The sequence below is a fragment of the Stegostoma tigrinum genome, chromosome 39 (assembly GCF_030684315.1).
Source record: "Stegostoma tigrinum isolate sSteTig4 chromosome 39, sSteTig4.hap1, whole genome shotgun sequence".
NCBI lineage: Eukaryota > Metazoa > Chordata > Chondrichthyes > Orectolobiformes > Stegostomatidae > Stegostoma > Stegostoma tigrinum.
The window spans coordinates 1,534,222-1,557,117 of NC_081392.1; the positions used below are offsets into that span (position 1 = coordinate 1,534,222).

General features: G+C 42.6%; 1 protein-coding gene across 1 annotated transcript in view; it reads left to right on the forward strand.

Moving 5' to 3' along the window:
* Positions 1-9,281: 9,281 nt before the first annotated feature.
* The window catches only part of capns1b (calpain, small subunit 1 b), a 34,790-nt gene continuing 21,175 nt past the window's right edge, over positions 9,282-22,896 (forward strand). Inside the window, exons 1-4 of the mRNA XM_048522191.2 lie at positions 9,282-9,708; positions 9,940-10,067; positions 19,001-19,019; positions 20,191-20,283. Of these exons, the coding sequence (XP_048378148.1) occupies positions 9,976-10,067; positions 19,001-19,019; positions 20,191-20,283 (204 nt within the window). The 5' untranslated portion in view covers positions 9,282-9,708; positions 9,940-9,975. The remainder of the gene's footprint in view (positions 9,709-9,939; positions 10,068-19,000; positions 19,020-20,190; positions 20,284-22,896) is intronic.

The following is a 22,896-nucleotide window of genomic DNA, read 5'->3' on the forward strand; positions in this document are numbered from 1 at the left end:
CCCCAAACTGGCATTACCCTGAAACCAGCATAAAGATCCACCTGTAGCAGGTCAGCTCTACCAACAGTCCTCCAACGTCCAATCATAATCTCGATCCAACAATGATCTCAATAGCTCTGATGACTTGCAACTCAACACTCAATCTTAGGTGAAAGTCTGAGAAGCTAATGTAGAAAATTGTCCAGGTATGTCCTGTTCACAAAATTCAGGACAAATTCAACCCAGCAATTACCACCCCATCAGTTTACTCTCAATCCTCAGTAGAGTATTGGAAGGAGTCATCAATAGTGCTATCAAACAGCACGTGCTCGGTAATAGCCTGCTCACTGGTGCTCAGTTTGGAATCACTGGGACCACTCAGCTCCTGATCTCGTTACAGCCTTGATTCAATCATGGACAAAAGAGCTGAATTTCAGAATATAGATGAGTGTCACAGCTACCACCTTCTAGAAGGAAAGGGCAACAGCTGTATGGGAACATCAAGTTTCACTTCAAGCCACTCAACATCCTGACTCAGAAATATTTTCAATATTCATTCCTTCAGTGTCACTGGGTCAAAATCCTGGAATTCCCTCTGCAACAGCATTGTCAGCACAGAAGGAGTTGACAACTCAGGAAGCCAAAAGTTTTGCCACAGAATTAATTTTTGAAAAGCATCTTCATGCAAAAAAGATGGAAGGGTTTGGGAAAGGATTTCTACAGATTACATTTGAAGGCTTAACTACCAATAGTAGAGCAAATGGAAATTGGGGATTCATAGGTGAACAGAACGGAAGGAATGCATGCTGGGAGAATTCATAAGTTGGAAAAGGCTGTTGAGGCAGTAAAGTGAGAAGGCATCAGAGTGCTTTGTTGTGAATTTTGGATATTTTCTAATCATCATACTCAGAGATATTATTATTTACCTCTGGACAAGATGGGACTTGAGCCTAGGCCTCCTGGTCTTGATATAGGGGCACTGCCATTGGTCCATGTGGGCCCAACCCTCTGTGAGAATTGCCCTTTTCTTTTTCTTTGTCTTTGTGAGCATGTTGTTTTTTTCATATTCAGACGTGATCTTACACACAACTGAATGTTTCTGCCCAATCATCAAATCACTTGTAGGAGAATTTTGTTTTTAATGCAGAAGTATTGTCACCCGCAATCAGATGGCTTTCCCACACAAAATCCATACTGGAGAATTTGGCATCTAGCAATGGATAACCAGCATTTAGTGTCAGTGAGGATACATGCAGTAGAAGTTGGAATGAACTCAACGTTAAAGAGTGAAGGGCTGTAGATGTTGGTATGTTTGCCGAGTGAAGGGTTGCTTGTGGAATGAGGTAGTCTTCCAATCTCTGGGCCAGAAGCTCTGGCTTCAATAGAAGTATCTTAACATATTGTTTAGAAATATTTTTAAAGGGACTAATGGGACCTGCCACTTCCACAGTCGAATTACTTGCTTCCGCAAGGAAATGGGATCGAAGCTGAAACTTTTAGGCTTGTATTATTTGGTGGCTGAACCTTGTTAAGTTGACAAGGAAGCATCGGCAGATTAATGCCTTAATTATTTTAATTGTTATTGCGAAGAATCCATTCAATTTAACAGTGATTCAACTGTATTTACCTGAAGCCCTTCCCATTCCAAAGAATCTTTGTGTCATTTCACATTGCCGGTGGATTTCAAATCTGATGTGTTCACTCCAACCAATCAATTCTAATTAGTCTCACAGCTAATATGGGAGGATTGAGACTTGATATCAAAGCTTTTTAATTTGAAAGGTTCTAATTAGATTGGTTTGGTGGCAGAAGGAATATGTAAATAAAAATCACTTTGACCAATTCAGGGATACTGTGCACTTTTTCATGTTTTCTGCATACAAAAACTTGCCCACCCTCTCTCCACTGAGTAGTGTTTTTACTTTCAAAACTTTCTGTTGGGCGAGGCAGTGTCTGAGACCCTCCCTGTCCCCTCGAGGTGTGTGTGAAAGATCCTGTGACATGATTTTAAAGGATAGTTGTGGAGTTCTCCAGCCTCCATGGCAAACATAATTGAAACATATTATCTGGTCACCTACACGATGTTAATTGTGAGAGCTTGTTGTACACAATTTGCTGTACTTCCTACATCACAATAGTAGCTGACTTCATTTCGGAATGTGCCTTTGCAAAGCAAGTCTGGAGAAAGGTGAAGTGCATTTTTTCGAGGTTCATCCCGAACAGTTCTATGACGCAGGACTTTGTGCTCTATGGTCTGTTCCCCAAGTTAAACATCGACCGTGCCAGTGAAAGTTGCTGTTTGATCTGCCCAAAACTTGTTAGTCTTCCAGAACAAGGAGCTGACCTCGACTGAATGGTGCATTCCAAGGTCCAGGCCTATGTGTTGAGGGATGCACTAAATCTTGGGGCAGCTGCCGCCAAGGTGCAATGGGGAAAGATCACTGAATGAGGTCTTTCTACCGAAGTTAAATGGAGATCCATTCAGTTATTGAACCCTCCTGGTGCCTCAAATACATATAAATATAGTCTGGCTTAAATAAGAGATGCTGTTGGTTTGTTTGGATAGAGTTAAATTCCAATATTTGTTTGTATCCTCTTATGCTACTGTACAGAACTGAATTGCGTTTGTGACTGTACATCGATATAAAGATAGTCTTTATTGAATAAACTATATATTTGAAATTAAAAAAGCTCACTTCACACATATGTTGTTGCATGAAAGGGCTTTGAAATGACTGTGGTTGTGAAAGGTGCTGTATAAATGTGAGTTGCTTTTTTTCATGGCAGCTTTTTCTGAGTCTCTGACATTTCCTACGAGACTATGGCAATGGCTTAAAAATCAATAATCCTAAGCATGCTGGTTGTTTCTAGGCAAATCTATAGCAAAGGAGCTATTTAACTAAAACTGTGCTTGTGATACAGCCACTCACAGGACATAGTTTCCATTCTACTAATTTCAGTTTGCCCAATGTCACTCTCCACAATCCCACTGAATTCCCATTAGGATTTGGAGCTCTGTGTTTCAGCACCTCAGGTCACATGGCACATTTTAATTATATTCTCATTGTATTAGTTCTGACCCTTTTAATGATATTTGTTCCATAAAGTGTCTGCTATTAAGTCAAGTGCGCTCACCAGTTTCCTCCTGCTCCATTTCCTGCTACCTTATTCCTAACTTTAGCAGGTGTTCACACTGTGTCTTACAATGTGAGAGATAGAGTGTACATGTGACTGTTTATGGGGGGGATACGAGTGTGTTGTGTGTGTGTGAAAAAGAAAGGGTTGGCTATGTGTGTGTGAGTGAGAGAGATTGTGCTGTTTGTGAGAAAGATAGAATGTGCTGTGGGTATGTGAGACAGAGAGTATGTATGAGTGAAATAGTGTGACAGTGTGCTGGGTGTGTGAGTGAGAGCATCCTCTGAGTGTGTGTCAAAGAGATTGTGCTGTGTGTGCATTAGAGATTGTGTGTGTGTGTGTGTGTGTGTGTGTGTGTGTGTGTGTGTGTGTGTGTCCAACTGTGAAAGATTGTGGTGTTTGGATAGTTTTGTGTACTTAACTGGGGAATATTTAATGTAAAACAGCTCAACTAATGTACAACTGACTCTCTATCACTCACCAAGACTTCTCAACACTTGTCTTGAACCCTAAATCATCCTATCCTCCCAAACAATTTCACAACATAGAGTCGGCTAGCCTCCTGAGCACACGTGGCAGCAGTGGCAGGAATTGAATCCTTGGGGAGAGCAAGCCCAGCATGGAGAGATTGAGCCTTCAGGGAGCTTGCAATGGCAGTGATTGTGGGGCCAGCAGGACGCAATGGTACCAGAATTGGGGGGCGGGGAGTGGGATCTTCAACGTTGGTGGGCTTTGCGCAGGACTTGAGGCTGTGGTGGCGGCATCAGCTTTCAATGGCAGGGCAGCCTCTTCAGTCGGCACTGGCCAACTGTGTCAATGCGGGAGACCCACTTTGATACTCCAGGTGGATCGAAAGGAACAGCCGTTGCTTTGGCAGTGGCATGGTAGTCATGGTGCAGGGACTCCTGGAACGAACTGAGTGGGGGAAGTACGCAAAGAGGAAGAGGTCAAACGCCCGTAGGAAGTGCAGTCGCAAAAGACTATAATGTTTGACTTTTAGCTTTATTTCTTTATTTTTCAACTTAATGCGAAGAATTACTGTGATTTTTAAAATGTAACTTTGATTTTCTTTCTACCTTAACATTCTGTACTTGTACTTAAGATGGCACCTTGTGTGGTGAAATTGTAAACTTTTCACTGTACTCCTGTACTTGAGTACACTTGACAATAAAATCTAAATCTAAACCTGACCTGACAGGACTATCATGCAAACTCCTGACTAGCTCCAGATTAGATTTGTCATAGTCCAAACACCCCCAAGGGGACCTAATTACCCCCTGGGCAAATTACACATTCGCCCACTTATTGGCTGACCCGGCTGCCACCTCACTCACTTATCCATCCCTAAACATTCACCCACTCACTAACATACATGCTGGAAATTCAAACCTACCCTAAGGCAAGTAATGCTGTAACAAGAGGACATGTCTACTTTCCCTCTGATGCCGCAGAGCTGCAGTGAATCTCTGCAACAAATTTGTGCGATGATGTGAAAGGTGGGAAGGACTTTAACCACTAGGGTCAATTTGGCAGAGATACACCCATATTGCAGTTAGAGAAAGAGTTTTAGAATTTTGACTCAGTGACACTGTAGGAAGGGCAATATTTTTCCAAGTCAGGATGGTGACAAATTTGAACAGAACTTACAGTTCGTGGTGTTCCCAAGCATCTGCTGGCCTTGTCCTTCCAGATGGTCTTGTTCACTGGTTTGGTGGGTGCTGACTAGGAGCTTTGATGAATTTCTTCAGTGAGTCTTGCAGATCATGCACATTGCTGCTACTATGCTTCATCGGTGGAGGGAATGAATATTTGTGGATGTGGTGCTATTCAAGTAGGCTGCTTTGTCCTGGATGGTGGTAAGCGTTGTGGGTACTGTAGGAGCTGTGCTTGCCCTGGCAAGTGGGAAGTATTCCAGCACACACCTGACTTCTGCCTTATGGATGGAGGGGAAGGTTTATGGGAGTAAGAGGTGACTTACTTGTTGCAGGATTCCTAGCCTCTGACCTGCGCTTGTAGCCAGTCCAGTTCCAGTTTCTAGTCAATGGTAACTGCCAGGATGTTGATAGTGGGGGATTCAGTGATGCTAATGCCACTTAACGTCAAGTTTTGTTGTTTCTTTTTCAGAAAGAGAGAGAGATTGAGCTGTGTGTGTGCTTTTCATATTCCTTTTTTGTGTAAATTGTGCTTGTCATAAACCTTTAAGAAAGGTTCTATCCCTTAAGTCAATCCCTGTGTCCTCTCACTGATACTTCCACACCCGCTTAGTATTTCCTGCATTTTGTATTTTGATTCTGACATCAATACCATTTGGTCTGCTGATTACTGGGTCTTACACTCCCCGGGTGCGAATGTTTGTGAAAGTCCAGAGAATGATTGTAGTCAATGGGCAGAGCCCATTACAAATTGCAAATATCTGATGAAGCATTCATCGCTTTTGTCCCTGAGGGAAGACAATGCAGAAGAAGAATCATATGGTACAGAGAAAGGCCATTCTGCCATCAACACTGCACCCTATCCCCATAGGATTTACCATACTTAACCTACCTAACCTGAACACTAGGGGGCAATTTAAGATGGCCAATTCACTTAATCTACACAGCTTTGGACTGTGGGAGGAAAGCAGAGCACCCAGAGGTGACGCACACAGTGAACATACTGTGGCCTAAGGCTGGAATTGAACCCAGGTACCTGGTGCTGTGAGGTAGCAATGCTAACCACTGAGCTGCACAAACACACAAGACTTTTCTTTGGCTCAGCCAATGTCAGAGCAGAGAGGTGATTCTAAAACTGTATAAAAAAACTAAAATAAAAGCAAAGTAGTGTGGATACTGGAGATTTGAAATACAAACAGGAACTGTGCTACAGAAACTCAGCAGATCTGGCAGTATCTGTGGAGAGTGAAACACAGTTAATGTTTCAAATCTGGCAAGACTTTTCTTCTGAACTAAATTGTATGAAACACAAGTTGTTCCAAGGCTAGAGAATGGTGTGCAATTTTACTGGCAGCCTTACAGGAAGCACCTGATCACACTAGATAGGGCACAGAGAAGAGGAAAGAAACACTGCCAGGTTTGGAATGTATTCACTGGGAAAAGACACAGTTGATTAGGATTGTAACAGAGGAGCTTGAGGTAGGATTCCTGCTCTTGTAGCCAGTCCAGTCAGTAATGAGGTCAATTTTTCTTGAATTTAAATTTCATTATCTTCCGTGGTGGCATTTGAACCCATGTTCCCAGAACATTAGCCAAGGATTGTGGGGATCTAACCCAGTGAGTATGGTTTAAAGTGTTCACTGGGGAAATCACAAGAAAGAATTCAAGCAACATACTCCAACAGAACTATCATTTGAGGGTGTGGTTGCCTGCAGACATTCCGTGAGGCTGATTCATTACTAATAATGACCTCCTCCCATGTATATACATAGTAAACATATTGCACATTGTTTAAAAATAATGTGCTGATTTAAAATCATTTACTCCCTCACTTTAATAAGGTGTGAACATGGTGCAGTAAGAATTTACTTCAAATGTGTTTGCACATTTGTATCAGCTCCCAAGAAATTCAAGACCAATGGGAATGTAATATTAGATCTTGCAGAATTCTCTCCTTCTCACCAGTTAGAATGAAATTGAGGGAAAGATCAGCCATAGTCTCATTAAAAGCCTGAATGGCTTTCTCTGGGCCTAGTTCCTTTGGCTCAGAAGTCTCATCATGCTGGCCATGCAGAAATTCCAGGCAAGTTTGAACTTCTGATGGGAAATTTGCCTGATCCTCTGGTTCCCCCCAAGACCGTCTGCAAAAGTCCCTGACTCTGAGCAAGAGGGCGAGACTTTGGGCAATTCTGACAATCCTGTCTAGAATCATACCTAGCACATGGGAAAATGGTTGCAGTTGCTGGCAGTCATGGTTGTTAATGTCAAGCTAGTCATCCAATCATAGAGTCATACAGCATGGAAACAGACCCTTTGGTCCAACCAGTCCAAACTAAAGTAATCCCACCTGCCTGATCTTGGCCTATGTCCCTCTAAACTTTCCCTATTCATAGAATCCCTTAAGTGTAGAAACAGGCCATTCAGCCAAACAAGTCCACACTGACCCTCCAAACAGCATCTCACCCAGGCCCCATTCTGTACCCTTTCCCTATAACCTTGCATTTCCCGTGGCTAATGTATCTAACTTATATATCCCCGAATTCTATAGGCAATTTAGCATAGCCAATACACCTAACTTGCACATCTTTGGACTGCGGAAGGAAACCAGAGTACCCGAAGGAAATCCATGCAGACACAGGGACAATGTGCAAACACACAGACAGGCACCTGAGGGTCGAATCAAACCTGGGTCCCTGGTGCTGTGATGCAGCAGTACTAAAAACTGTGCCACTGTGTTGCCCCCAGATATCATTCCTATATCCATCCAAATGTCTTTTAAACATTGTAATTGTACCCACATCCACCACTTCATGAGGAAATTCATTCCACATGTGAACTCTGTGTAAAAATTTTGCCACTATGTCTTTTTAAATCACTCTCCTCTTGCCTTAATGTGTCCCACAGTCTTGAAATTTCCCATCTTAGGGAAAATACAGCTACTGCCAACTCTGTTTATACCTCTCATTATTTTATAAACTTTTATCAGATAACCTCTCAACTTCCTACACTCCAGTGAAAAATGTCTCAGCCTATCTGGCCTTTCCTTATAACTCAAACCTTCCATAACCAGCAACCTCCTGGTAAATTTCTTCTGAACCTACTCCAACTTGACAATATCCTTCGTATAATTGGATGACCAGAACTGGACACAGTATACCAGAAGAGGCCTCACCAATGTCTTGTACAACCTCAACGTAGCATCTCAACTCCTAGACTCAAATGACTGTGCAACGAAGGCAAGTGTGCCAAATGCCTTTTTAACTATCCTGTACATATGTGACGCAAACTTTGAATAAGGTACCTTCACCCCTCGGTCCCTCTGTTCTACAACACTACTCAAGGCCCTACTATTAATTGTATAAGCCCTACCCTTGTTTATTGTACCAAAATGCAACACCTTGCGTTTATCCAGCTTTAACTCCATTTACCATTTTTCAGCCTATTGATTCATTTGATCAAGATCCCTTTGCAATCTTGGGAATCCTTCTTCACTATCTACAATGTCATCACTTTTGGTGTCATCCGCAAACTTACCATGCCTTCTATATTCTCATCCAAAACATTTATATAAATGACAAACAAAAGAGGACCCAGGCTGATCCCTGCGGAACACCACAGGTCACAGGCCTCCTGTCCAAAATGGAGCCCTCTACCATCACTCGCCAAGCTCACCCTGAATCCCATGTGACATAACTTTATTAATTAGTCTGTCATGTGGAACCTTGTCAAAGGCTTTACTAAAATCCAAGTAAACAATGTCTGTTGCTCTACCACCATCAATCATTTGGTAACAACCTCAAAAACCTCAATCAAGTTTGTGAGACATGATTTTCCTCACACAACACTATGCTGACTATCCCTAATCAATTTTTGTATCTCCAAATGTCCATAAATCCTATCTTTTATAATCATCTCCATCAATTTACCCACAATCAAAACCAGACTCACAGGTCTATAGTTCCCCCGTTTCTCCTTAAAACCTTTCTACATCAAAGGTACAACATTAACCATCCTTTAGTGATCAGGCACATCACCTGTTGTGATAGATGACACAAATATTTCTGCAAAGTGCCTCCAAATTTCCTCCCTTACTTCCCACAACATTCTGGGATACAGCAATCAACTTGAGCTAACTGACCCTTTCTCCCCCAAGGTCAGACCTCAGATGAAGTTTTGTGCACAGTTCTGAGCATCATTCTTTAACAGATATGAAAGCATTGGAAAGAGTTCAGGAGAGATGAATGAGAATGATTCCAGAAATGAGGAATTTCAGATATCAAGATAGATTGTATAAGCTGAGAATGTTTATCTTGGACTAAAGAAGGCTGCAGGGAGATTTGGGTGTTCCTAATTGTGAGGAGTCAGGTTAGAGTGGACAGGTATAAAGTTCGCAATAGTGAAAGGATAAGAGGGAACACTTCATAATAATCGGTACAGGCGACAAAAAATATTTCCGGCAGAGAGAATGGAGTGAGCTGCCCCACAGGTGCTGCAGGCAGATTCAATTGAAACGTTCAAAAAGGGAACGAGAGCACTGATGAAGAGACATCTAGGCTCAAAACGTGAGCTTGCTCTCTCTCTGTGGACGCTACTTGACTCGCTGTGATCGCCAACATTTGTTTTCGGAATGAGACTGTTGTTTGAAAAGGAAGAACGTTATGAGGAGAAGGCGAGGGAAGAGGATCTGAGTGACTTGCTTATTCCAACAGCCAAATAACCTAGTCGCCTTCTCCCGTGTTGTTACAGCTCTGTGAAGTGGATCTAAGCCCATTTGATTTTTGACTAAATCTGACTGCGCATAATTCGAAGGCGAGGGTGCGGTAGGACCCAGTAATACGGGGGCGGGGACAGGCAGCGCAACCGGACTGACGGCTTTTCACCCAAATCCGGCTGCCGAAAGTGAGAGGCTGTGCCATTCGCACTTTTTGCTGGATCCTAGTCGGTAAGGAGAGATTTCATCTCTTGAAAAAGCCTGCATTTGTGGGATTTTGGTTGAAATTCTAAGTCAATGTGTGTAGTTGCATGTACGGTGCGGGCCCTGACACTGACGGGGCCGTAACATTGTATGTACGGTACGGGCCCTGACACTGACGGGGCCGTAACATTGTTGCGCTGTCCGAGCCTGGGAACTTGGCGAGGTTCATATTGATCTCTTTCTGTTTTTTTGTTGTAGCTCTTCCTTACACTCATTTGAATCTGTGCCCTCGCCATGTTTAACATTGCGAAGTTTTTGGGTGGCGGTGGCGGCGTCGGCGGGGGCCTTTCGGGCCAACTACTACAGGGACTGGCCGGTGTCATTGGGTAAGCTACCTCTTGTAAAACTCAGATTGGAGTTTTCAGAAAAAGAAAATGAGAACGATTTGAAACCAACCGCTTGCTACTTTTAATATTCATTTACTTTGTGTAAATTTTCAATGCTGTCTGCCTGTTCCTCCAACTCCTTCATACACACCATTCAACATTGTTTTGAATGGGTGGGGTTCATCAACTCGTAGGACTCTTTGCCCCCGACCCGTTCAGCACGATTCATCGATTTGAGAAATGTTTTAGCTCCGTCCATGGGTATACGAACTTGGCCTGGGATCAAAGTTCCCAGTATCCTGTCGGGTTTCGACTTGGCCGCGCCCCGTTTGTGAATATCGCAGTCGTTGAAGGAAGTCGAGCACAAGCCAGGCCATTGCATTTTGCAATGCCGATTACAGAACTCTGCAAACTCAATCTGCTGTCCACTTCATTCTAATTTAAACTCCAGTCACATCCGAGCTACGGACTCACGTGGAATAGTCACCATTTAGCTTTACTTCTAATCGATGTGTCCTGATAGATAGTTGACCGAGACTCAGCCCAAAGCTTCTGACAGTATCATTGCCAGTTAACATTTGGACGTAGATCTGAACACACTCGCTCCAAGGAATCGTTCAGCCGAAGCTGAACACTTGAGCAAAACATCAGGCATTAAGATGGTTAATTTCGTGGCTTATTTCGGGTTTCAATCCTTGCTGGCCCAAAATACATGGTACTTAGTGGGAATTTTAGGGGAGGGATTCGTTCAGCGAAGTTCGTTTACAAGAGGTCGGAAGATTGAGCTGTAGACCTGTCATGAAAAGTTTTATGTAACTTCCTTCCAGCTGTCATTATGACTGGCTGAAGTGGTGTATACACTAAGAGATCGCTGTTGCCTTACACGGATCTCTGGTATACAGTTTTGGCGTCTTTATTTAAATAAAAATGCAAATGCATTGGAATGATTCAGAAGATCTACCAGGCTATTGCCTGGAATGGCGATGGGGAAAAGTTGGACAGTCTTGGCTTCTGTACACTGGAGTTTATAATGATGAGATGGCTTGATTGATTAAGTATAAGACCATGAGAGGTTTTGATAGGGTGATTGAGGAGATGATGGTTTCTCTTGTGGGTGAGTCCAGAACTAGGGGTCATTGTTCATTTAAAAAGAGATGAGGCAACATCTTTCCTGATGCCTTTTGGTGCATGTTCCCTAAAAAGGCTCGAAGGGAGGGAATGGCCTAACTCCTGCCATTGTGGTATGCTCATATTCCAGGTAGCAGAGTGAACAGAATTACACAGATTATTGGCTGGTGTGACTGGATCGCTGTGTGTGATTTGCAGACTTACTGCCATAATAAAAAAAATACCTGCATGTATATTAGCATCATTCGTGGCTTCAGGCCCCCTAAAGACAGAATCTTCCACTCTGAGGGAGACCAATAAGTAACACTCTGAGCATTGGGATGGGCAGGTGGTTTTCTGGCAAGACCAAATTTTTTTTTGTGGGGGGTGGAGACAAAGTTTCTATAGAGTCAGGGATGCCCAAGCAAACATTTTATTGATTCACTGGATGTGGGCATTGTCGGCTAGGCCAACGTTTATTGCCCATCCCTAATTTCCCAGCAGGCAGTTAAGAATCAACCACATTGCTGTCAGTCTGCGGTCACGTGTAGGCCGGACCAGGTCAGGATAGTAGTTTCCTTCCCTAAAGGACGTTATTGACCCGGGTGGGGTTTTCTGACAGTCGACAATGGATTTATGGTCATAATTAGGTTCTTAATGCCAGATTTTTATTGAATTCAAATTCTACCATCTGTTTGCAAAATCCCCTGTATGAAATACTTCACTCATTCTGCCTCCCTGATCCCATCAGCAATGCAGATGTTTCTATCCAAGTCCCCTCTACACAACCATCCTTGTTATCTCATTATTTGCAGGATCTCATTGTGTTCACATAGAACATAGAACAGTACAGCACAGAACAGGCCCTTCAGCCCACAATGTTGTGCCGACCATTGATCCTCATGTATGCACCCTCAAATTTCTGTGACCATATACATGTCCAGCAGTCTCTTAAATGACCCCAATGACCTTGCTTCCACAACTGCTGACAACGCATTCCATGCTCCCACAACTCTCTGCGTAAAGAACCTGCCTCTGACATCCCCTCTATACTTTCCACCAACCAGCTTAAAACTATGACCCCTCGTGCTAGCCGTTTCTGCCCTGGGAAATAGTCTCTGGCTATCAACTCTATCTATGCCTCTCATTATCTTGTATACCTCAATTAGGTCCCCTCTCCTCCTCCTTTTCTCCAATGAAAAGAGACCGAGCTCAGTCAACCTCTCTTCATAAGATAAGCCCTCCAGTTCAGGCAGCATCCTGGTACGTTTTTTGTTTGTCTGCATTTCAACAGCCACTGCACTTCTCGTGTATTTCATTGGCTGTAGAACACTACAGTATCTTTTGTTATCTTACATATTCTATTCAAATGCGTGTCATCCTTGTGATCTATTCTTGGCATCTGCTCTTGTGGACAGGGCATTTGGTCTTCTCAAAGAAATCAATTTCCTACAATTGGGCAGTGTTAGCTGATCTCTGCTTGACATGTAACCATTGTGTTACTGGCTCAGGGTCCCAGAGTATAGAGGGGTCATTCAGTAAAGGATCCTGCTCACTATTCCCTGGCATCTGCTTCATCGGGAGTTTTTTTTCCCAAAGGGTTACTCTTGGAGAATAGCTGTTTAAGCAGAGCCATGTAGGATGCAGTCAGTGGATGTGGAGGATTTAAGGGTGGCAGATGTAGCCTCACTCCTTTGAAAGGAAGGAATTGCAGACTAATTTGTTCAGCATCAGTTGTCTGGAAAATGTTAAGAGTCTAATATAAAGGATGTGATAACATGGCATTTGGGTAATAACAATGGGATTAGACAAAGTCAACATGGATTTATGAAAAGGAAATCATATTTGACAAATCTGCTGGAGTTGTTTTGAGGATGTAACAGTCACAGAATTGACTGCCACAGAAGGAAGCCATTTGGTCCAAAGTGCCTGCAGCAGTTCTACTATGTACTGCCAATCACCTGCCATTTCGTTGAACATCAGATCTTTCTAAACAATTTTCCACTGCCCTCTGCTTCAATTGAACCTGCCTTCACCACATTTCCAAGCCCTAGCCGGCAAAAGATTCTCACTTCGCCCTTGCTTTATTTGCATGTAAACTAGTAGAATACATAAGGGAGAACTAGTAGATGTGGTGTGTTTGGATTTTAAGGCTTTTGACAAGGGCAGCACAGTGTCTCAGTGGTTAGTGCTGCTCTGTCACAGTACTAGGGACCCAGGCTTGATTCCAGCTTTGGGTGACTGTGTGGAGTTGCACATTGATGTACTGTCTGCAGGGGTTTCTGCAAGTGCTTTATTTTCATGCTACAGTCCATAAATGTGCACTTCAGGTGGATTGACCATGTTAAATTGCCCATTGAATCCAGGGTGTACAAGCTAGGTGGATTAGCCGTGGGAAATGTAGGGTCATATGGATAGGGTAGGGGGCTGCTCTTCAGAGTTGTAGTGCTGACTCAATGGGCTAAATGACCTGTTTCCTGGCTGTAGTGATTCTGTGATTAAGGTTTGCACAAAACTTATCATACAAAATCAAAGCACTTGGGTTTGGTGGTAATATACTGGCATGGATTGAGAATTAGTTATTAAACTGAAAACATAGGAATAAGTAGGTCATTTTCAGGTGGAAGGTAGTGATAATTGGGGAATAGCAAGGATCAGTGCTGAGGTCCCAGCTACACTCAATGATTTGAATGGGAAAATCAAATACAATATTTCAAGTTTGTTGATGAGGCAAAAAGGATGGAATTGAGAGAGAGAGAGAAGAGGATGTAGTCAGTTCAAAGCACTTTAGGCAAGTTGATTGAATGGACAACTACTTGGCAGATGCAGTGTAATATGGGAAATGTGAATCGTCCACCTCTAAAACATAATGGAATGGCTCAGCATTATTTAAACAGTGATAGGTTATGCATTAACATTTCCCAAATAGACCTAGATGCCCTTATACACTAGTTACTCAAAGTGAGCATGTTGGTGCAGCAAACAGTTAGGAAGGCAGATAGGACTTTGACCCAAGAGGATTCAAGTACAGGAGTAAGACATCTTACTGTAGCTTTACAGGGTTTGATGAGACCACATCTGGTGAACTGTGTGCTGTTTTGGTCTTCTTGTGCAAGAAAGGACATAACAGACTTGGAGAATGTACGGTGAAGGTTCACCAGACTGATTCCTGGGTTTACAGGATTGTCTTATGAGGAGAGATTGGTTTGATGGAGCTTGTGTTCCCCAATGTTTAGAAGAATGAGGGGTATTTCATTGAGATATATAAAATTCTGACAGGGCTGCACAGACTGGATGCAGGGGCCTCTGTCAGGAGTGTTTAGCATGATAGGTCACAGTCTTAGGATACTAGATAGGCCTTTAGATAAGAAATGTCTTTAATTGGGGTATAATGAAACTTTGAAATTCTCTAGGCTCTGGATGTCTTCAGAAAGAAATTGAGTTCTAAGACTTGAAGGTGTTGAGAGATATGGGAAGAACATGGGAGTATGGCTTTCAGATAGAAAATCTGTCATGATCATATTGAACTATGGGCCAGGCTCGATGGGCCCAAATGCCTACTATTCTATATTTTTATGAATTCTCTGGGATAAAGTGCAGAAGTTGGCAAGAAAATTGTCAAAGTACAGTATGCAGCCTGAGTATATCTGTGGCAACATTTCATTTTTTTAAATTAACTTATCTTTCTAATAAACCTGTTTAGAGATATTATTACACACCTCTGGAGCAGGTGGGACTTGAACCTGGGCCTTTCTAGTCCGGGGCAGGGGCAGGGACACTGCACCATGAGGACCCCCACCCCCATCCTGTGCCAACATATCAAAGATGCGTGTGCACTAATGAGTAACTAGGCCTCTTGCATCCTGGTATCGGTGGGTGTGGTCTTTCACAGGGTTGGATCTTCTGCATTTTTTTTGTAATGAGCTGCTGAGCCCTCCCCTCAGGTTAGTTACACAACAGCTCAGTGGAGGACAAGCCCTGACAGCTTTTTCATCAGCTTTTTAACGTTGTACCATTAAAACTATTATTGTCCGCAATTGACAGCACATAGGGCACAGCAGCGGCAAATGGAATTCAACCTGAAAAAAAAAGTGGAGGGACGCACTTACGGAGGGCTAAGAAGGTGAGAGATGACATTTGGAATGGTTGGATTCTGGAGTTACTGAACATCAGAGGGACCTTGTGAGTTTCCATAGATCCCTGAAGGTAGCAGGGCATATAGATAAGATGATTAAGAAATGATACAGGATACTTGCTTTTGGTAGCCAAGGCACACAATCCAAGAGCAGGAATTGTATAAATGGTGGTTAGGTTGCGGGTGGAATGCTGCACGCACTGCTGGTCACAACACTATAGGAAGAATAAGGTTGCGTGAGAGCGGATGCAGAGGAGATTCATCAGGACATTACCTGGGCTGGTGGTCCTGTGCTATAAGGAAAGATTGGGATTGTTTTCTTGGAGGAGTGAAGGTTGAGAAGTGACCTGACAGAAGTAAAAGACTGACTGGCATGGATAAGGTGGATAGGAAGGCACTTTTCCATTACAAGGGACAATAACCAAGGATCATAGAATTAAGGTAAGAGGCAGAAAGGCTGGCCAGAGTTTGGAGCTCATAGCCTGAAAAGGTGGTTGAGACAGAAATTCTTGTAACATTTAGGTAGTATTTATTCAGTTACACCATCTCTTGGCCTGTAGCCCTCCAGGGCTACAGGCCAAGAGATGGGAACTGGCACTAGTATAGTTGGATCTTTGACCAGTGTAGATGTGACCAAATGGCCTCATCCTGTAAATGTCTGACTCTGTGAAATGAGGCAAATATTCCACTGTTTTGTTAAACTAGAGCTTTAGCAGTGTGCTGCATATACATCCTTTTGACTGACCACAGCTTCATTTGTATAACCAGGATAGCTTTATTCACATTTAGAACATGCTTGTGAATTTCAGGAACTGGAAGTTTTGCATTTGTAATAAAACACAACCTCGCATTTGGAGTAAGTAATTGACCAGCTGCAATATTAGATAAGTAATCAGTACAAGCTTCATTCTGAAATGGGGGGAGGTGCAAGAATGAACATAAATCTGCTTGAGTGAGTTTACAGATTACATTAGTGTTTAAATCCTGTGATTTGTATGTCACAATTAGTACATCGCAAGATCAAACAAACTGCAAGATGATAGTGGTCTAATAATCCTTTTTGGTGATGTTGGATGAGGGACTGGCAGGGTGCCATGGTATCTTTCTGGAAGAAAAGATGGAACCCTAGATATTGGTGTAACATTCAATCATATTGTTCAGATGCGGCTTTGGCCTATCAAATCTATAACCGCTAAAAAATCCCAATATACAATGGTTCCAATTTCCAGCATTAGGCCTGTAGCCTTGAATATTATAACACTTCAATTATCCATCTAAGTACATTCTTTTGTAATGGTGGTGAGGTTACCCATCTCAATTACCCTCCCAAGTAGTGTATTCCAGACCCCGATCACCTTACTGAGGATGAGGGTTGGAGGGGTGGGGAGGGGGGGTGCGTGCAGAGATTCTTTCTAATTGCTATGCCTTGTAGGAGTTTGGATGTCATGTTGCAGTTGTACAAGACGTTGGTGAAGACACTTGTGGAGTACTATGTTGAGATTCTGATCTCCCTGCTGCAGGAATGATGTTGCCAAACTTGAAAGGGTTCAGAAAAGATTTACAAGGATGTTGTTGAGACTAGAGGGTTTGAGCTACAGGGATAGGCTGAATAGGCTGGGGCTGTTTTCACTGGAACATTGGATGCTGAGGTTTATAAAATTGAGGGGCATGGATAGGGCGAATAGCCATGGTCTTTTTACCAGGGAAGGGGATCCAAAACTAGAGGGCGTAGATTTAATGTGAGAGGGGAAAGATTTTAAAAAGGACCTAAAGGACAACTTTTTCACGCAGAGGGTGATTCATGTATGAATGAGCTGCCAGAGGATGTTTGCGGAGGCTGGTGCACTTAAAGCATTTTAAAAGACATCGAGCTGACAAATGGGACAAGATTAATTTGTGATGTCTGGTCACGTGTTGGACCAAAGGATCTGTTTTTCCTTGCTGCAGACCTGACTCCATAAAAGTTCACCCTCCATGTACTAGGGTTTTTGAAGTGTGATTTGAACTATTGACGCCTCCTGTAGTCTAGCTTCCTATTAAAAGCTGTTGGAATACTACTGTCACCTTACGTTGAGCTGTCCAGTTTAGTCAGTCAGCAGACACTAGTGGTTTCAGGTACATTGTAGAGAGCCGGATAGACGTTTGGTGGTGGTGGGTGATGTTCCATGGCTGAACTGAGAAAGTGAGCAAATAATTTTCTCCAGGTACTTCTTTCCCCTCTACTTTGTCCTCATCCAGGAGATTTAAGTTGTTGGGTTTCTAGTAGTTTTGGAATTTTGAGTTTGATCAGTTGTCCCTGTGTGAGAATCTCTGAATTGAAAAATTGGTTAAATTACAATTGCAACAGAAGAACAGCACCTTATTTTCCACTCAGAGACACTGCAGCCTTTGGGACTTTCTATTGGAGATAACTAATTATAGGGTCTGAGCACCTTCTCCCGTGTGCTTACCACAACCCTGCGCGCCAGACCTTATGATCACATGGGCCACTACCACACACAACCCATTGTCGGTTACTGATGGTTCCCATTAGCAGTTATTGATTTCCCCACGCCGACCTTTACCCATTCCTTTGTCTGACCATCTGTGTGCTCGCTCCAACACCACAACCCCATCTTCAGCATATATACCATCCTTTTCCTGGCAACAATCACTTCTGATGATGGGTCATTGGACCCAAAATGTTAAATCTGCTTTCTCTTCACTGATGCTGCCTGACCTGCTGTATATTCCCAGCAATTTCTGTTTTTCTTTCTGATTTCCACCATTCGCAGCTCCTTAACAACACCAGTGTGGAGCTGGAGGAACTCAGCAGGCCAGGCAGCTTCAGAGGACCAGGAAAGTTGATGTTTTGGGTCAGGGCCCTTCTTTTCTGATTCCAGCATCTGCAGTTCTTGCTATCTCATTTGCAGGTCTTTGCTTTTCTTAAATTATAATCTCCTATTTCACCCCTTTTTCTTTCCCTCACAACTACTTCCTCCTCACCAGGGTTGCTTAAGGTGGTCTAGACGAGCCATAAACACATTGGGCAGTTGTACAAGTGGGTTTAACTCCTGCTCAGAAGGAAATAATCACCTTATCTCCGGTCCTGTTACCTTTCGCAAATAAAACTGACATTGTCTTAAGTATCATCTTTAGGTATTGTTGCATTCAGTTCTGAAGAAGGGTCACTGGACTCTAAATGTTGACTCTGCTTTCTCTCTACAGATGCTACTGAACCTGCTGAGTTCCTCCAGCTATTTCTGCTGTCAGATTTCTGGCATCTACAGATGTTTCTTTTCTTTTATTTTGTTTCATTGATGTACAGAATGGTTAAGATGAGGGGTTGGTGAGGCATCTATCCTGGATGTGTCTAATTGTTGTCCTACGTATATAAATGTCTACAGTTCAGATTAATAGGATAATATTGAAATGCACTTTTGCTACACTAATGTTTCCAAGGTAATGTACTTGGGAAAGTCAAAGGGGTTTATAACAGTGATTGTTGGAGGCTGTTGTTTAGGACAATGTCCCAAGAGTATGTGAAGCATAACCTGGAACATAAACTCTGGACCGAATAGTCCCTTTCGGTGGTCTATGTTTATATACAGTTCTGATTAAAGTTTCATATCTCAAATTGGCTTGGATATGCTTTGTGTTTACAACATCTTAATTTTATCTTTCTGTTCTCTCTTTTATGTTTCGCCCTCAGACAAATGGTAGCTGGCCCAGTAAGTATCTTGAATCCTTCTTGGTTTTAAATCAATTGAAAACTGCATTTAAGCTTAAGCTAAACATTAAGTGTTTTACTCTCCATGTTTTGAAGTTTGCTGTAACTCATTGATTAGAGTTTCAGAAAGTTGTCTTTACTGCACTAGCCCAGTGAGAATCAGCCAGGACGATGGTTACGTTGCCATTCAACAGTCACTGGACATGAGGCATATTGTGACAGAAGTCATCACTGCTAACTGCTTATACTGAGCTAGGGAGAGTAACTTCTTGGTTGAATTGTATTGCAGAGCAGCTAGTGGCTGTGAGTGCATGTGTTACTGCCTTCAAAACTTTCTGAAGCCTAGATGTGGAAGCAATATCTAGAACATTACGAATACTACAAATGCCTAGCTGGAAGTATGTTGGGAACACTTGGCTAATATGCACATGAATTCACACACCCCCATAAGAGATGCATTTATTTCCCATCTCTAGATGCCCTTAGAGTGACAGTGGGCTGCCTCCTTGAAGCACTGCAGTCCATATGATCTAGCTGTTAGCAGGGACTACAGTCCTCTAAGGGTTTGCAGTGTGGTGTGTGCACTCTGTATTCTCGTGCCGTGACCTTAACTATTCAGGGAGGCATCTCAGCACAAATTGGTGACTCCAGACGAGGCAAGATCTCTGGTGAGTCCTTGCATTCATCACTAAACAGCCTGCAGACGAGATTCCCAGAAAAACAGCATCATAGTCTGAGAATTACTTGAACATTACTGAACACATGAACATTACTTGCACTTATTGTCTCTTCCACTTAACTATTGTCATTGGTCAAGATGACCCATCCTTGCGATAGTTCAGAATTAATTAGCGATAATCTGCAGAAAGTTATGCCCCTAGGACTCCTCATCTTTTTAAAACAAGATACCCTCAATAGGGTAAAGAGAGTTTAACTGGGTGCATGTGAGCAGGTCATGTGATTACCTCCAGGAGCCTATCAAGCCAGAGTTGACAATTATCATTCCTGAGCACCTTGTATTAGATCTATCCATTTTTGAAACAAGCTGTAATACCTCTTCATTTTGACAACGGTAAAGAAGATTGTAGATGATATTCTAGTCTCTTTGCTTTGATAGTCTATGAAGGTCCTATGATTCAGGTTTTACTGACCATCTGTTGCCTGTTTTCTAGGCTGAACAGCCTCGCCATGTTTCTCAGATTGAGGCCTATGAGACTGAGGAGGAACGAAGGTTCAGAGCGATCTTCAAACAATTGGCTGGAGATGTAAGCATTACAGGCACACATTGGAATATTTATGAGGCTTCTGAACATTGTATGTGTGCCCTCTGTAGGTATACACTCACTGTTGTGAATTAAAAATTTGGATGATATCTTTTATTGTATCTCTCCTACATCTGGGAGAATCAGTCTTTGCTTTCATATTCTTCAGTTACATGTTTGAATAATGGCTGAGATTTAAACTTGAGCTTGTGTTTAAAGCAAGTGATGTATTGGTACATGGTTCTTCGGTTGAAGCCCCCAAGGTTTTAAAGAATAGAGAATTTGGAGACAGTCTAAGGCCATTCAGTCAGGACTGTATCTGACACTAAGACTAGGAGCTGCTGGAGGTTTTTAGCTCTTTTCCTGTTCCATTACTCAATAAGATCACTGCTGATCTGATTCCGAGGCACAGTGCTCCTTTGCTTTTTCATAGACCAATGCCTCAAAGAGAGGAAATTCCCCCTCACCTTTATCCATGTAGGAGACTTCTAATTTTAAATGATGTTCTGTAAAGTGAGGCATTCTTTTTTTCCCCTCTGCCTCTCTCCTCCTTCACTCTTCCCCGCCCTCAACTCTCCATCACGACAGAATCAAAAATGTGGATTGATGGTGTGACAGAAGCAGTCGTAATCAAGCTTATCCTCCCACCACAATTCTAACGAAGATTATCTATAACTGAATCATACTTTTTGAGGAAGTAGTGACAAGGATGGATGAAGACAGTACTGTAGCATTTTTCTCTGTAGATTTAGAGGTTTTTGACAAGGTCACGTGACAGTTTAATCAGAAAAGTGAGATTCCATGGAATATTGGTGGTGAGTTGGATCCAGAATTGGCTCAGCGACAGGAAAAGAGGCTTGTGATCGATGGATGTTTCTGATTGGAAGTGGTTTCTCTCTGTCTGTCTGTCCCCGTTTGTGCCTCTCTTGCTTTGTAATCCAGGCTAACATTCTGAGCATGTTGGTTTGATTCCTACCTTGACAGACGATGATGTTTGAACCCAATAGAAACCTGGAGTAAAAGCTGGCCTAATGGGATTTGCTATTGTCATAAAAACTGATCTTATTTACTAATAACCTTTCGTGGATAGAAACTGCCACCATCCCTGGCCTGGCCGATGTGATTCCAAACTCTCCGCATTGTATTTGACTCTTAATTTCCTTTGGGCAATTAGGACTGGGCAACAAATGTTAGACTAAGCTGTCATGCATGCCTTTCGTGACTGAATTTTTAAAAAAAATAATTGCACATCTCTCCTGTTAAGCAGAAATTTGGGAGAGGGCCACCAACTTTTGCATTTCATCCAGCAAGTGCTCTTCTATTGCCTTCAATAATTGTAACAAGTTTTGTAACTTACAGTAACAGTTCAAGTACTTTGTTTTGAGGGTGGGGTCAGCACACTGAAGTGCAATAATTGTTAACTCTCATGTTTTCTCTGAATGTGAGCCTTTGAATATCTCCTTTATGAAGGTGTGGCCACAAACCCAGGGAGGCAACATCTGTGGAGAGAAATCAGAGATAGTGTTTCAGGTCTGGTGACCTTCCCCAGAGCCGTTTCTTTCCAGCAACCTCTGTTTTTGTTTCTGACTTACAGCATTTGCAGTTCTTTCAGTTTTTATTTCATAAAAGTAGAAATTTGATTTATTTGAAAATCAGTTTTCAAATTTAACCAATTATGGGTTTAATAATTAGTTCATAAACCTCTGTTACCACACTGAGTGCAAAGCGACAAATTTTATCACTGGAAAGGTTTACAAAAGTTCATTCTATCTGATGTGGCCACACAATGGTGACATAGATGATGACACTGGGCTGGTAATCCTAGAAGCCCAGGCTAATGCTTTGGAGACATAGCTTCAAATCCCAACAAGGCAGCTGTGTGAATAAAATTCCATTAATGAACCTGAAATATCAAGTTAATTTTAGAAATGGTGGCCCTGAGTATAGTTTAACATAGATTATAATTTAATTTTCATAAAACCCCATCTGGTTCTATAATGCCCTTCAGGGATGGAAACTGCTGTCCTTGCCTGGTCTGGTCTAAGTGTGACTCCAGTCCCACAGCAAAGTGCTTGACTCTTAACTGCCCTCCTGAAATGGCCTAGCAAGCTGTTTAGTTCAAGGGTGAATTACGGATGCCCCACATCCTGTTGGGGTTGGCGGGGATGGGAGGGGAGGGAGGGTGGAAAAAGCATTGTCTGCTTTTGTGCCAGTCAGTATTGGCTGAAACAGTTGTCACCTGTTGCCACCTGGTATGCCAGATTTCTTAATTTATATTCATTCCCAGGATGTTGGCTTCACCAGATAAGCCGGCATTTATTGTCCATCCCTACCTGCCCAGAGTCAGCTGTGTTGCTGTGGGTCTTGAGTCACATGAATCGACAATTGACACTGGTTTCATGGTCATCATTTATTGAATTCAAATTCCACGGTTAATGATTCTGCCATGATTCAAATCTGGGCCTTATGAACATTTACACAAAGCTGTGATTTAATAGTCAAGGGATAGCACCACAAGGCCAACACCTCCCCCACTGACTATCGGGACATTAAACAGAGTTCAGTTGGATGTAGGAAGAAGCAGCAAAAGCATTTGAACAGGTAAAAAAGCTCCCT